General features: G+C 42.8%; 2 protein-coding genes across 2 annotated transcripts; one reads left to right on the top strand and one right to left on the bottom strand.

Annotated features, from left to right (window-relative positions):
• The first annotated feature begins 467 nt into the window (after positions 1-467).
• On the top strand, positions 468-1,749 carry LOC145893894 (NAD-dependent protein deacylase-like). Its single transcript, XM_082982270.1, has one exon. The coding sequence runs from the start codon at positions 519-521 to the stop codon at positions 1,419-1,421; it is 903 nt and encodes a 300-aa protein (XP_082838396.1). The 5' UTR covers positions 468-518; the 3' UTR covers positions 1,422-1,749.
• Positions 1,750-1,884: 135 nt separating this feature from the next.
• On the bottom strand, positions 1,885-15,478 carry LOC145893893 (NADPH oxidase 4-like). Its single transcript, XM_082982269.1, has 14 exons — positions 15,339-15,478; positions 13,967-14,062; positions 13,547-13,657; positions 11,960-12,044; positions 6,368-6,465; positions 6,192-6,292; positions 5,889-5,969; positions 5,100-5,529; positions 4,721-4,888; positions 4,423-4,546; positions 3,603-4,038; positions 3,204-3,321; positions 2,898-3,067; positions 1,885-2,390 (listed from the first exon to the last, which is right to left on the bottom strand). Exons 1-14 carry the CDS (start codon positions 15,393-15,395, stop codon positions 2,270-2,272), a joined length of 2,196 nt encoding a protein of 731 aa, XP_082838395.1. The 5' UTR covers positions 15,396-15,478; the 3' UTR covers positions 1,885-2,269.
• Positions 15,479-15,699: the final 221 nt, after the last annotated feature.

Raw genomic sequence — 15,699 nt, 5'->3', positions numbered from 1 at the left:
CATAATACGCATATGATATTAATAACCAAATATGAATATATTTTTTTTTAATAATTTTGGTATCGTTGGAAAGATCAGCCTATGATCTGTATCGTGTGAAAAAATCATGCCGCTACCTCGTAAGGTGGCCGAGTAACGCGCGTTCAAACTTTTGTTAACTGGCGATTTTTTTTTTGTCAACTAACATCCCTCTGGTCACACGATTTACGATTTGCAGGTTTCGATTTCAAATATGACTAGATTCGGTCTTTTGCCAAACCCGACGTTAAGGTTACAATTTTTTTTATTAAATGTCATGGTGGGTACTGCAACAAATTTAAAACGTGAATACAATAGCCAATCCCCCCAAAAATTCTCAGTTTAAAGGTATGATTTCTATTGTAAAAAAAAAAAAGAAAAAAGTTTACAATATGCGCTTGAGTAGGTTCCGGGTTTCACGCTCCCGCCAGATACGTTTTGCTCCCGCAAGTGCTGTTTGCAGCGGAGACTGTCTCGTCTTTGCTAACTTTGTTTGTGTTATGCGTAGTTTGTTGGTAAACTTTGTCCGCAACAGACGTTTATGCAACCAGGTCTTATCCATAGCTTCTAACACTATGTCTGATGAAAGTCGCCCAAGTTCTGATTTGGCCGCGTTTCGCGCGGAGGTGGAAAATGCGAAACATGTTCTGATCTTATCAGGGGCCGGTGTTAGTGCCGAAAGTGGCGTGCCAACGTTCCGTGGAGCCGGTGGCTACTGGCGCAAGTGGCAAGCACAAGATCTTGCTACCCCTGAAGCATTTAGAGAAAATCCTTCCTTGGTATGGGAGTTCTACCACTACAGAAGGGAAGTCATGAATACAAAGTTGCCCAATCCAGCACACAAAGCCATTGCAGATTACGAAGAGCGAATGACAAGAGATGGAAAGACTGTTGTTGTGGTGACGCAGAACATTGACGAATTGCACAAGAAAGCTGGCTCAAAAAATCTCATTGAGCTGCATGGCACACTGTTTAAAACCAGGTGCACTGAATGTGGAGATGTAAAAGAAAACCGAGACAGTCCCATATGTGAAGCACTGCATGGCAAAGGAGAACCAGATCCATCCAATCCAGATGCAGCAATCCCAGCAAACCTACTGCCGAGGTGTGAATCGTGTAAAGGTTTATTGAGACCCCATGTTGTCTGGTTCCACGAGGGTTTGGATCGAAATGTTTTGATGAATGCCATGGGTCAAATCGATAAGTGTGACCTTTGTATTGTGGTGGGTACATCATCAGTAGTTTACCCTGCAGCTATGTTTGCTCCAGAGGTTGCCAGTAGGGGTGTCACAGTTGCTGAGTTTAATTTAGAAACCACACCTGCAACTGACAGCTTTAAATATCATTTTGAAGGTCCTGCTGGGACATTTCTTCCTCAAGCCCTGGCTCCTTTTAATGCATAAAGTGCAGAGTATGATTTTTGTGTTCTTGTTGACAAATGTTTGGAGTCAAAATCATGTAAAATTAGCTGAAAATTAAAAGGTCAAAACTTGTCATCACAGTTTCAACTGTCCACTGTACTGCAACTTGTGTATATAGGTTGTATCTAACAGGTGTTTTTGAATTCTGTACTACCCTGTCGTTTTTACTTGTCATTCATTTTAGTTTTTTTTAGGTATAACTTTTGTAGGTATAACTTTTGTGATGGAAATATTCTGTAGGTTTTTTTTGGTTTCATTTGTGAAATTTGTGCACTTTATTCATGTACATAATAAATAGGTTTTAGAGAGATGCAATGTATTTAATAGACATTACAGTGCGTACAAACTACACCTCCCGTTGCATAAATAACTATTCCAAGTGTCAATCACGTCCATTGCATGTCGTTCTGCACATTCCAAGACATAAAAGGTGGGCACACGTGCTTGCTCAAGTAAGCCCTGAAACTGTATTGCAATGTATACAGTGTCGGTACGTATTGAGATGGGAGAATTTTCTAGTGTGTAATGCGCACGTTAATGAAGGCACAAATAATAATACTGCATATATCGATAAAAGAGGATGCGCCGCACTTGGTGTGGTGAATAGAAAGCACGTATAAATAGCCTTAAATTATTGGCCACGGGCCAAGGGCAGTTTGCGGAACTTGAAGGCACAAATAGAAAAATAAATATAGGCAAAAACAGGCGGAAGTGTAAGGACTAATAAAGTAAAAAATAAATAGCAGACTTGAAGTAAAGAGGGCGGACGAACTGCGCGATTAACAAGATTTGTTTATTTTGTCGACGTCCAATTTCATCCATGGAACATCTCAAAAAGATTCTTTGTTGAAAACGAACTTGCACCCGTTGGACGAGGTACATTCGAGACAATGCCGACGAACAGTAGATGTCAAACCGGACGGGCCACAGCAGAAAACCCCAATCGTTTGTCTGCAAAACAGGAATTGCGAATGTAAATATCACTGAAAGGTTTAACAAAAAGCAAGTTCGGCCATATAGCCGTGGACATACAGGACGTCGCGGTTGCTTTGTGGCGGTCACGAAGTGAAATTTGGCATAACAAAAGACGGTGTACTCAAGATTCCGGAATTGCAATTGAAAGGTTTAAACGACAGATGGCGGATAAAGGTGTCAGCGAGTAAAATATCCCCGTGACGTCAAACAAAAACGGTTATTTTTCCGTTCTTGGAAATCAGGAAACCGTTAAAATTTTCCATTGACGCACAAAAAAACACATTAAAATTTCAGTTTCGGTTTAGTTATTGGTCAAACAACACCACTAAAACGAATGTTTCAAAACCATGGCCTAAAAAGTAGTGTTTGTCAGTTGAAATTAAGTACTTGTGCTTTCTTTTTTAATGTTTATCCAACTCAACCCATGGCATGTACTATCAGCTTACACGTCTTCCGAAAAAGGCATATTTTGATGACTCTCACCTCGGGTGACAGTTGGATGTTTGTTCTAGAACTTGATTGATTTCCGGTCGGCCGACAAACAATCGGCATCTGTCCGAGCCGAAACGCTTCTTTTCTTGTTCAATTGAAGTGTTGGGATTGGTTGAATACAAACTCACGCTCAATAAATCAGGCAGGGAGGTTGCCCACAGCTAAAACACAACAGCGTCACTTGTTTATTTTCCAACAAACCACAAAAAATTTTATGGCTATTTGCATATAAATGCTGTTTAATGACAAGAAACTTCGTGATTGTTTTAAGTTTATAAGTTAGAGGAAGATTCTAACCTTTTCCTGGAGTTCGTGAAGCAGATTTGCGAACCATTCGAAAGATGTGACGTCACGACACGCCCAGATCAAGTGCAAACGTTTTAACTTCATGTTTTGAAGAGTCGAAGGATCAGATCTGGAAAAAAGAAGGCTTAACTGTCTGAAAAGCTGATCGCTAGTTCACTTTATTTCGAGTTTACGATACGTTTTAATTAACAAAATGGCAAGTTATTTAAATAGAGTAAGATGTTGTGCAATTCAATGGTGCTGATGTTGGACGCAGTTCGTGTTCGAAACGTCTACGATGATTAACAGCATAATAGCTTTGGCTTTCAAATTCACAGTAATTAACACCAAGTATTTTGCACCCAAATGTTGCGCAATAATCCCTAAATGTTGACCTGTATCCCCATTTACCTGAGGGTGTCCAATACGGCAGCAAAGGGTGTCACACCGATGCCACCAGCAAAACAAACAGCAGTTCGGAACTTGAACACGTCTTCCATGGCGCTTCCAGTTGGTCCTTCAACAAAAATCTTAGGAAATCGTGGAGCTTCCTCCTTATTTACATCCGAAGGAATAGGAAAACAGACGTCTTCCCCTTGTGTCTGTCTTGTAGCCCGATCTCCAAGGCTCAGATCGTTTTCATTGGCGATGTTATCGTACAGAGACTGGGCGTCATATTCTTTTGCTGGCTGTGAAGGTTCCGTTTCTACTTGCAAGGAAACGGAATCGGAACGATTGTCTCGAGTTTGTGTCGTATCGTGTTTTTCAGAACGGTCGATTGCCAGCGATTCTTTGGAACTGTTGTAAACGCTCCAATCTGAATTGGTAACGACGTCACGAAAATCCCCTGTAAGTAGACACAAGAATGTTGGTTGTGTTCGCTCCTTCGGACGTAACTTGATATAAGTGCGAACCACTGCTTTCATTAGCGAGTCAGGAAATATGCGTATTGTGTGTGTATAATAAACAAGTCGCTTCCTATTCGCGTACAAATACGATATATGGAAGTCTGTAATATTCCAGAGTTTCAAACAACATACCACCGTGTATATTTTATACACATATTTGCAACCATATAATATCAGTGCAAGTTAATAATATATAGTTCCAAACGCTCCTACATTATACATTTCACGCACAGCAATTATCTCATGGCAACGGAAATCTCGCTTTGTTGATCAATTGTCCGTGGGCGTGAGTAAAGACTGCAAGTATGCATGCGTGCACTTACGTGTCCAGTCACCGAGCACTTTGATGTGGATGCTGAAGGTCGGATCGGACGAGCTTGGAACTGAGGTAAGGGTAAAGGGATGGGATTCAACTTTGGAAATGAGCGGACATCGGATCCAAATGCTCTGCAACCAATTGCGTTATTTAGATAATTTTCATTGTAATTTTGCGCGAAGTACATTTGTCTTCAACCGTTTGAAAGCGGTACATGTACAGGTATCTTGCTGTGGTCTTGTGTTCTATTGCAAGCTTCGCAACCGTCTTTAAATGAGTAATTAACAAAAGTGGTCTGCACTCACCTGACCAGCCTTGGCGACAAAATCTTTCTTTTTTATTCTCAACTCGATGACGTCACTGGGGTGAAGTTTGTAACTAACGATGGTTGCGTCGTGGTTGGATGCGTAGAAGAATCTAAGCAACCTTTCCAGTATGTAGAGGAGCAGAGGAAAGCAAAGCCATATCCACGTCTAAAATCAAAGCAAACGTGGAATTTTAAGTTATTACCTTTCAGAAACAATTAGATACCTCTTAAATATGTCTAATTAAAGAAGCTTTGTTTTTTTCTTTTAATTCTTTTTTGTTTGTCAAACGCACGAGTTAAGAGGCTGTTCGAAGACCAACAATATATTCTAATGCATGTTTTTGATTTGAATCAAAAGCGGCTGTTATGTTTCTTACCTCTCTAGGGCACGACTCAAATGTGGGAGGAGGTTGGTCGCACTCTTCCACTTCTATCCAAGATCCTTCGACAAAAATCGTGTAAATTGCAGTGTTATTCTGGGCGCTGCTCTCTACCGCTACATGTTCTGGCATTGGTTCGGGCTCGGCGACCGCATGGTGATGGGCAAGCGCTACTTTCTTCATCATCGCTGGTTCTGGCTCCGGCAAAACAATTCGTCTCTCATTTTTGTCGGCTTTCATCACGGCTTTTTTAGTTGTTTTCATGCTTTTCGGTGACGTTTGTCTTTTTGTGTTGGTATCCGGTTCCGGAAAGGGTTCAGGCTCAGGTTGGACCATTTGCGGCGTCTTGCCGGCGCCGGTTTGGTTCGCATGCACGAAACACCCAGGCCTATGTTCCCGGACGTTGGTTTGAAACTTTATCACGCCACTGCAAAGAAAGAAAAACGTTACTTCGTTGCCTGAAGTGAATTGCTCGGAAGGAATGTGTTTACTACTGTGTACGATGGAAGTGGTTATTTTTGCGGAATGCGCGCCTTTCGTTGTGAAATCATCAATCACTTTATTTGTTCCGATACCATTGACGTTATTCTGGTATTACGCGGTATCACGCTCTCGCTTTAAGCAAAGTTTTGACTTTAAATGGTTCGCAGTTTAAACACGTGTGTGTCCTTGGGTTTAGAAAACGTCAAGGTGTCGAAGAAAAATACGTTACGTTACAGCAGAGTAATTTTGCACCGTATGTCTTTGAATAAACCACTGTGAACGACAGCTTGTGTAAATACTTACTCAAAACCATGTAGGAACAAGATGAGGTAAAACGCGATAAAAAGATGATGCCACTTCCAGAAGCGGTTGTGGTTGTTTTTCCTGGAAAATAAGAAAAAACAACTTATTATTATACTATTACGTCACGCACAAACAGCATTCCTATGTCATTTAAACTCTCATATTAGAGGCCTCGTTTTGTGTTGCACAAAAGTGCTAAAATTTTCCATTACACTAAAATCGTCATTTTACAAAGAAATGAACGATCAGTTTTTTGGGATATTTTATATTTTAATCCTATATTTAAAAACCAAAATACCTTACCTTAATGGCTTAGAAGCGTACACGGTTATTAGGATCAAACACACGACCAGCATTATGCCAGTAATACCAGCCACGGTTGTAAACATCATTACAACAGGATTCTACAGAGTACATGCATACATTATTAACTCGGCTCCAGTAATATAATATATGTGCATTACTTGGTGGCTACGTACCTGGTTAGCGTATTTGGCCACGTTCAGGTCCTGATAGCGTTTGTTGTAATATTTTGAGAAGTAGTTGGCGTTGTAGGCGTGAGCGCCGCAATGGACAGCTGTGAAAAAAACGAGGGGTGTTTACAATAAAGTTTATGAAATTAATTTGCAAAATAACAACATAGTTTAATAGAAATACTTAAAAGTTATGAAAACGTTTCGGTTTCAAAATAAATGCGAGTCCTTGTTCTGGGCATAACCACAATATAGTAACCATTACTATTGAAGGCAACGACACGGAACAAAACATAATGCTTGACTCAGGAGAGGGCAAACAAACCGCTATAGCCCAATCCCGCCCATTCTCTTTGATGTTCTTATGTTCTGCCAAGGCAACATGGTATATCCATGTACTGATTTACAGTCATAACGAAATCTATACTCAGCGTTTCTAATTGAAACATGCTATATTTAGATTAACCCTACGATGTACTTGTCACCAAGATCAATAGAAAGATAACTACTGGGTCCAAAACTGAGCCATATAATCCCACCACAGTGTGTTTTGGGTGAAAACACCCACGTGTATCTTTTCTAGCGTCCAACGCCCAGAAACCAAACATTAATTTACGAAGTTCGAGGCCGTTTTTCAAGTTGTTTGAGGTGTCCACAATTACCTCGCTTTGTCACCAGGGTTAGTCGGGCGAAATCAGGGAGCGTTTTTACGCTTTACGCCGCTGAGACTTAACCCCGCTTGAGTGGGGTTTATCGTTACACAGTTGGAACTCCACCTGGTGACACTACACGTCGCCCACGAAGAAATCCTTTGCACTAAAACGACTCGAAATGGGTGAAGGCAGTGCGTTCCCAAACTGTGCGTCGCGTGCGTAGTTTTAAATTTCCAAGGCCTTCGCGTGACAATTTTAACAATGAAAACAAAGCGCTTGGGGGGAAATGGAGGCAACTAACACGTTAATTTTGCTTATCTGAAAATTGTAAATATGGGAAAATCGTCCCGATAAATTCATGATTAGTATGTCGAAAGTGCTTTAATCTTTTCAAGTGGTCACGCGTAATGATGCCCACTTTCTTCGTGCGTTGTAATACAAATACACCTCACCCGGGTTGAACAGTTCAGAGGGTTGCAAGAACAACAATTAGGCCTTAACCCATGACTCACACGAGAAACTGACAACTCGTTGATACGTTTTATCAAAACATTGAGACCACACATGCTTTATATAGAAGCGGGAGAAGCCAAGTGACTTCTGCGCTGGGAAACAATTGTCTACCGCTAATTCCTACATCGCCTTGCAATGTTTCCGGAATCGGGTGCCAGGCGTAAATATGGATGTGCTCGATGGTTTGTCCGTACTTCGCATTTCCGCCCGTCTGATTTCATGCGACGATGTCGGAAGCGAGGCGTGGTCCAAAGGTCCACCCACCAAATGAGGAACATTTGAATTTATCGAGCGAAAAGAAACAATGTGAAAATTGTGAATTCTGTAACCGTCGATCGCTCAGAAATAGATAGTTAAAAAGTCCTTTCACACGTCACAATAGACTGAAATTACGTCACACGACAGGATATAAGGGCCACCTGTGCAATGTGACGTGCAGTTTTGTAAACAAACTTCAGTTGCCATGGGGGCTTTTGTTGCTGTGCAGATGACGCAAAAGAAGAGCCTGAGAACGGATGAGGGCGGGGTTTTCTTCCGATGGTTATTTCGGAGTTGATTGTCGAACAAGTGGAACGCCCTTGTGCTCTCCAAGCAAGTGAATTTTCTTGCTGTCTTGTGTGAAATTGCGACACGTCCGGCCCGCTTGAGATGATGCAAACTCATAGCATGAATGTTTCATTCGATTCCTCCACCAACGTAAACCAAACCAATGACATTTCAGGCAGAGAACCATACTAAAGAAAGGTCTTCGCGGTCATGCCGTGTCATAATACCAAAACCACAATCATTACAACTATAGGCGGCCCAAGAAAGTGTAAGTTACTATTTTTAAGCGCTACGTAATTCCAGCATCACCCCCTCCCCCATCTATCCGCCACCATTGTTGTCTTCTTCCGTTCAAACATAAACACCGTATCACCTTGTGGTACTATGACGACACAATAGTGTCTGTCGATGTCGAGCACTTCCCTGTGTTCGCAGGTCACGCTTAATAGATACTCTGCGGTTGTACGAAGACTCTGCACATTTCCGGGCTGTGGTGTTGAAATCGCTGCGGTCGAAAGAGGAAAAAGCCACTCCAGTTGGGGGGGGGGGGGACAATAAAACCTTTCTGTGCCACAGCGGTGTAGTGGATGTGGCAAGTTGGTTCGATTTCGTTGTAAAACGGATTTGGAAACATGCAAGGTCGTATAATGGTTTGTGGCCGTGCGAAGTCGTTACAGCGTGTAAACATTGCACACTGTAACCGTCACGGGATACAAGAGTAAAACGGTGACAACTTGGTTAGTTCAGCATAAAACAACCGCATGTAAATGTGCATCCAATGCAGCAGCACTCAGACATTGCAATATGACAAGCGATCAATCCGCCGTTGATTAAATTTACTTCAAAGTCTGTCTGGCGCCCGCAGGCGGCAAGTGGAACGCATTACGTCACTGCGAACACACAATCACCGGCCGCCGATTCGCAACCTTGCAACATCGAGCGCGGCAATTTCGATTTGCGGTGAATCATAAAGCGATTCGAACAATAGACGCCCTTGTGGCAATGATACGAGTCCTGGCCGAGGCCCCATTTTATATACACAGGATTTTCTCAGGGTACTTGGGAAGCACCATTACTCATCCCAAGTGAAAGACGTTCATTCCCCACAGTTGATGTGATTATTATTATTGTTTTGTCTGGCGTCTGAATGTGGCACACATGTGGCAGAGATGCTGACTCGACTGAACTTTAATGTCTTGCGGCGGAACGGGCCGCTGCAGGTGGCGTCTTTGTCGCGGGATTAACGGTGCCCCTGGTGGGGGATTCATTTTCCGCGACCTCGTTCGAGTTTGCGGCTTGCCGTGAAAAATCAATTTACCCGAATAATTTCACCATCCCACATAAGTGATGAACGTATTTTATACCGACTGTGTTATTAACTGCGGCCAATTTCTTGATGGTTACGCGAACGAAACAACTTACTGGTGAATTTATCTTGAAACTACGTCGAATACGCTGTATAAGCACTTGTATTCGACACAAAGAATAATTATCCTTTAAGTATTATCTATATCAATATATTTAGCATGTCTTGCGGGTAGTCTGACCATTAAGTGACGTTTGGCATTTTAACCAATCGCGTTACCCCAGGCAAACCCAAACCAGCAAAACTTCGAAAACGCTTTCACAACCGTTAACCTGTCTGTCATATGACGTCAACAATAAGACAAAGAGACCAAGTGGCCCTTGACGCACCGGCGACCGCACGAATAACGCGCCACTCAATCTTGGAACTTTAAGTTGCAAGTAAGCATGGGTTTGCCACGCGTCAGCACTTGGCCAAGAAATGACCGAAGTGCTGATTTAGTTCGTCGATGGCCGTCGGACGCGGGGAAAATACGAGGTACGAGAAGTCATGACCAACGATTCGCTTTCTTGCGCAAAAATTGTAGAGATGAATTCAGCCTGGTTGAAACATCTCAACAGAAAACATTAACCCCGGACCCAATCCGTGATCCCGAAACAACCTGATGCAGATGATATTTATGCAAATAACAACCATTTTCTTTCGAGTTTATGCACACAGCTGCCACGTTCACGTCTACAGCCAGCCAGACAAATCGATTCCTGCTACTGTTTCTCCGTCTGGCGACTCTGACACGAGGGAGTCAGACGAGTGTATCAGTTCCATGTTGTTTCGCAGCTCCTCATTCAACACCTTTTGACAGACAGATTATCGACCGGCGTCTCGCAGAAAGTGCAGCATCGTCTTTCACGGTTTTAACTCTCATCCTAATGCGGACTGTTTCTAGTTTTAGAGTAAGTCGATCCTCAATTTGAGGGAAATGGACCAAGAAGGCTTTCGCATTTCGAGCACAAGCACACAAGGGGTTACTGGTAGAAATCATAAGTTAATGACTTCAGTATTTTCGTACCTGACATTCTCAAGCCAATGATTTGACGGGAAAATCGACTAATGAGTTTACCTTCGCACCAATGCGTATGGTTTGGAATGTTAATATTCCCACAGTAGACCGGGGGTTATAAATATAACTAATTCGCCTGTGCTTACGCAGAGACAAAAGCAGAATTAACCAGAAACATTATTACACTACCCGAAAGCCGTCCAACTTGCGAAATTTTTGTTAATCACTCGTAGATTTGAAGTTAATATTTCAGAAATGTACTGTTGTGCTTCAAAACCGGTGTTTATATTGTTGGAGAAAAAGGGGATTACCAATGACGACATTATGCAATTGTGGAGAACCACTTGGCCATCACCGGTACACCGGGCGCCATCAGTCGACCGCCTTATCATTGGCCCTCAAGTGCCACGCTTCCAGACAATACGCGCACTTATGACTGAACAATGCTTGGTTGTGACGTTACGATTTAATTGAGAGGAGAGCGAAATGGTAAGTATTGCGAATTCAGCTCATGTGGTTTCACCGTACGTGACTTCTCAGGTGTAGACATGTAACATGTGAACATACATCTTGTCGATTATTTGCCAAGTTACAACAACATTTGCGCTAGACGTGTTTACTTTATGTAACGACCGTCTTCCTTCGTCGCGAATATCCGGCAGGAGAAAGTAAATTAAAACCCCGTTGATGAACGATTTTGTCGTCTTTGAAAGGGCATAAGTATGGCACAATGATAAATATGGTTCCGTGACACTGCAGCACACATTCCCTAGAAATCCAAACAAATTTGCGGCACAAAATAACCTACAATTGCTCGCCACGACTGTTCGCGAAAACGGATAAAAACGCGGTGAAAATGTCATTTCGGACATATCTCAACAACAGATGTTTCACTTTAACGATCAAACGGCCCAAGTGGGACACCTGTCAGTCACCAGCCCACGCGCTAAGGCCATATTTAGAAAGATGAACGCAACGCGGCATTGAGACAGTGCCTGACTCGCGCGACACGGTAATTGCAGTGGTTGGAATCCGCACTTTCGACTGTAAAAACAACACGCATGACGGCTCGGCGGACCCGCAACTTTGGCTCTTGTCAGCATTCCACGTGTCGCGTGTTTAAGTGCTTGTCCTAATAAGCGTATGTGCGCCGATTCTGTAACAACGTATTGAGCCGTAAACTAGCTCCCTCGCTCATCGGATAATCCTGGCAATTTAGCGCCCGACTACGGTGCGTCGAAGTGTTGACGCTCAAGAAGCCGAGATTCATCACGCAAGCTCAAGTTACAACGTCAAAAGTTAACGATTTAATCGCTCGTGGGGCCAAGACTCCATGCCCCAATCATTTACAGTGTACAGTTTATCGCAAAAAAGGAGGGAAAAGTGACACGTTTCGAGCGCAAGTCCAATTTTGTGTTAAAATGTGTAACAACGAGCTAATATGATATTGCGAATTCGGAAAAACCCTGAGATAGTAGAAAACATCACTTCTGCCACTTTCGAGCGGCAACAAATCTAACCTGCGAGTGCGCAGAGCAGATATCCGCAATAGATGTGAAACGATCGACTTCGATCCAAGATCCTTCTCATCTGCCTTCCGAAGCACTGAAAAAGTACCATAAGTTTTAATTCAAACGCACCTTTAAACCATAAATTATTACACAATCATCCAAGAATATTTATATATATTTCGACTATACGGCATCATCAGTATCCTTTCACCCAAGAGGCATGAAGTTTGACAGCACCCTAAACAATTATTTGCAATTCCGCGATACTTTAACGAGGGGCGATTTGAAATCTTCCGAACCCCCGCGTAGCTCGTAATTCAGCAAAAATCCGGTGTTCACATAAAACACCCCTAGGCAAACGCTCCGGACAATGAAGGATTTGCGTCATTGGTGAACTGCGAGAAGACAATGGGGTTCCGACACACATGAAAATCTCGGTACCAGGACGATTTAATAAATCGGCGGGAAATCGGAAACCAAAACGCGGGGATCCACCTGCCGCTGTCTTGATGTCACCTCAACGGTGACCGGTTTGTTTACAGTGGCAGAAAGTTTACGCTAGATGCCGACGCACGCGGTTCTGTGTTGCCTTGGGCGCGCACTCATCCGTGATGCGCACGTGATTACCACGTTGTTGACGGCCATTGACGCTCGTTGGGGCAACAAAGAAAATGCGCCGGTCTAAATTATTAATTGTCATTCAAATAATGTTTCGTAATGGCAAGAATAATTATAAATAGCTCAACCCACAACAATACAAAAATGTGGCAAAGAATTTAGTTAACAAAAATAGCGAAGTTTTTGCTGAAATGCGCTTTTTACAGTGATTTTGTCTTTGCATGTGTTTGACATCACTTGTCAAAGCATTTTTCAGTCGCAGCGACGTAAAAACCAATACTTCTCATTATCATTAAAGGTTCAAAGCCACTACAACAAACCGAAAGGCCGTTAATGTGCGTTGTTGAAAACCTTACCCTAATGAAAACCCAGTACCTATATTATAGCAAGCAACGTCGACGATACAACCCTCCCGCCACATCCTCACAGATAAGTGAGATGCCACCTGTGCGGCTGCAACAACGCGGTTTGTCTTGTTTATGTTCTGGGGCTGACGCGCAACGGCTTTGCCGGGAAAGTAGGGGACATTACCCGGGCAAGATCGTTAACGGCGCCCTTCTCAAATAAACACGTGGTGAATGTTTTAAACAACTTTAATGCCGAAATTGCCTTTTCTACAATACACGTGGAATATCTTGGTTATCTTCAGCCATCAGGAGAAACTTAGAACCCATAAAGGCATTAAACCGGTTTCAGGTCAACAGTGGGCAGAGCGTAAGTTATTTAACGCGGCACAATCTTTTACCCACAGGGGTTGGACTCAAATATTGATTATCGTTTTTGTGCTTTTCTTCTTCGTGGAGAGTCCGTTAATGCCCATTTTCCATTCATCATTTCTCACACTGTCGACAATTTCTCAGCCGGTTTTGTCCGAATAGCAAAATGGTAAGATAGAGACCGCGCTCAACAAAACACGCTAAATTTCAACATAAGATTCCACGCAGGGACAGAGGGGTAAAAGAAATCAAGTTAACTTACGAAGTTAAATCCTCTGCATCTTGTAATCAGTCTCTTGCACATTGGAAGTAGCAGCGCACTGCAGTTGAGGTTGATGCAGGCGGCGCTTGCACGGCTAATGCACAGTCCATACTGAAAAGTAAATGCTGGTTATTTCAGCTTTCCCGCCATAAACACAGATTAATGTGTTTTATGATGTGAGTTGCATACAGATGGCCACTGTTTCGACCTACAATGTCTCATCAGTGCAGCTTGGTCTTAGACTACTTTGCCGACCATACGGCCAGGCAAAGACTTCCGTTTTATGGTGACTAACAACAGATTATTGTGGTTTTGTCCTTGGATGATACACCTCGACAAAACAAGTTCAATGGTTTGCAACTTCGGGTAATGTACAAAATACAGCGATAAAACATAAGAAAAATTGCTGCTTCAACTTACCCCAAGCATCTGATGCAAGTAGTAGAACTGGGGACCTGTGTAGTAATACATGAACGTGTAGTAGAACAGAAGGGCGTTGATCGCGAACCAGATAATCTGTAGAACGAAAAATACTTGCATCACAAAGAGGGAAGAATGTGATGGTCGACACTTTAGTGCGACAGTGAGTAATTTAGATCGTATGAAAAGACAATGGTAATATCAGATGTTTTTCACATGCAAATGCACGCTGAGGCGCCAATGGGGCTTCACTGCGTAACCGGATCCTATTCGTGCTCTGCAAATTGTAGCGCAATGTCTACTATTTCCCACTATGGATTGCCGACATTTTAGGGCGCCAGGGCAACGTTGAAAATTGCTCTTCCGTAAATAAAATGCCGTTTTCATTACCCCCAAATTGTTTCACGCGGGAATAATTTACATTCAGCTGTCAATCAAACCGCCGACTGTTAATGAACAGCAGTGTTTCAACCGACATAGACGTAGAAAAACCTTCAAGTCAATTCGAACGTCAATCAGTCGCTTAACACCTTGATACCACGTCGGTAAGTACGCATGACAAGGCCGCAGTGCATCAGCGCACAGTCAAGTGGGTTTTGGATTGATTTTGCTGATCTTCGGTGGATCAGATTACTCTGCAATCGCTTGTGCCTTATAATGATTGATTTTGTGGCCCTCAAAAGCGTCGGGGCCAAAGTCAACGAGATTTCTGCGGCTCTCCGCTTTCTCTGGGCGTTCACGGGGCACAAAGGCCACATAGTTGCGGTGCGAAGTGCCACCGATTTTAAAGAAAGCGACTTTCGAAATTTGGTAAACATTTTTATTTCACGTAATGCTTTGTGGCCAAATCTGAAATAACCCAAGTTGATTACGTGTGCACTATGGTTAGTTAATTGTTTAATGAAAACAAAAATTTGGGTTTATTTAAAAACTGTCAATATTTACATAAGATAAGCACCAAAGCAAGAAACTGCTAAAGTGGCGCAAAACCTTGCAACCACGTTTTAGCATTTCCCTCCTCATGCATAAAAATATAAATTATTATAGCAACGTGTCCAATTGCGGTTTGTTTCTGTTATTTAAATCCCCAAACTGCAACCAGTTTGGCAATGGCCGACGCCGTAAACTTGTTAGGCGGTGAACGCCCGTCTAAAATTTGCTCTGCGCTCACGAGGTCGCTGAACAAACCCAAGTACGAGGGTGGTACGTGCGCCAGTGTTTGCGAAAGCTCAATCGCTTTCTTTGCCGATTGCCCAGTCCAGCAACGCAAGAAAATTTCGAATTGCATTGAGAAATCTGCCTCTACCAGCGCCCTTGGTCGAAGTCGGTGGAGCTTGAAGAGTAATTTGCATCGACCAAAATGCCAACTTACCGCCAGAAGCGACTTGAATCCTTCGTTGGCCGCGTAGGCTCGACAATTGGGAAACATCGCTCGCCTGCTGTGATACTGCGTCGCTAGTAAGTTGCATGTAAAGTCAGGGCTTCTCTTCTTTATAAAATTCTTTGCAATCAAAAAATATTTGCAAGTCTTTCTCTGGACAAAGTTTTGTCAAACTAGCTGTCAAAAGCGTAAAATGTATCTGCAAATACATGCATTGAAAATGTAAGCGCGTCAATAACAACATCTTTGCATTTACGTATGCAGCTATTCAGGTATTGCCTCAACTCTAGATCGGCACAAGCCCGGCGTCTATTTAAACGTTGACTGGATCTATTCAAGTCACCGCACTGCT

Source organism: Ascidia mentula, chromosome 3 (assembly GCF_947561715.1).
Source record: "Ascidia mentula chromosome 3, kaAscMent1.1, whole genome shotgun sequence".
NCBI lineage: Eukaryota > Metazoa > Chordata > Ascidiacea > Phlebobranchia > Ascidiidae > Ascidia > Ascidia mentula.
The sequence above is the reverse complement of the archived record's forward strand: the minus strand, read 5'-3'. Positions and strand labels throughout refer to the sequence as shown.

Coding starts and splice junctions, on each gene's coding strand:
- LOC145893894 (XM_082982270.1), top strand. CDS start 519: ATGCGTAGTTTGTTGGTAAACTTTGTCCGCAACAGACGTTTATGCAAC.
- LOC145893893 (XM_082982269.1), bottom strand. CDS start 15,395: ATGTTTCCCAATTGTCGAGCCTACGCGGCCAACGAAGGATTCAAGTCG. Junction 6,466..11,959: donor TCTGCTCTGCGCACTCGCAG/GTTAGATTTGTT, acceptor TTTTTTTCACAG/CTGTCCATTGCGGCGCTCAC. Junction 4,547..4,720: donor TTGTCGCCAAGGCTGGTCAG/GTGAGTGCAGAC, acceptor AATTGGTTGCAG/AGCATTTGGATCCGATGTCC.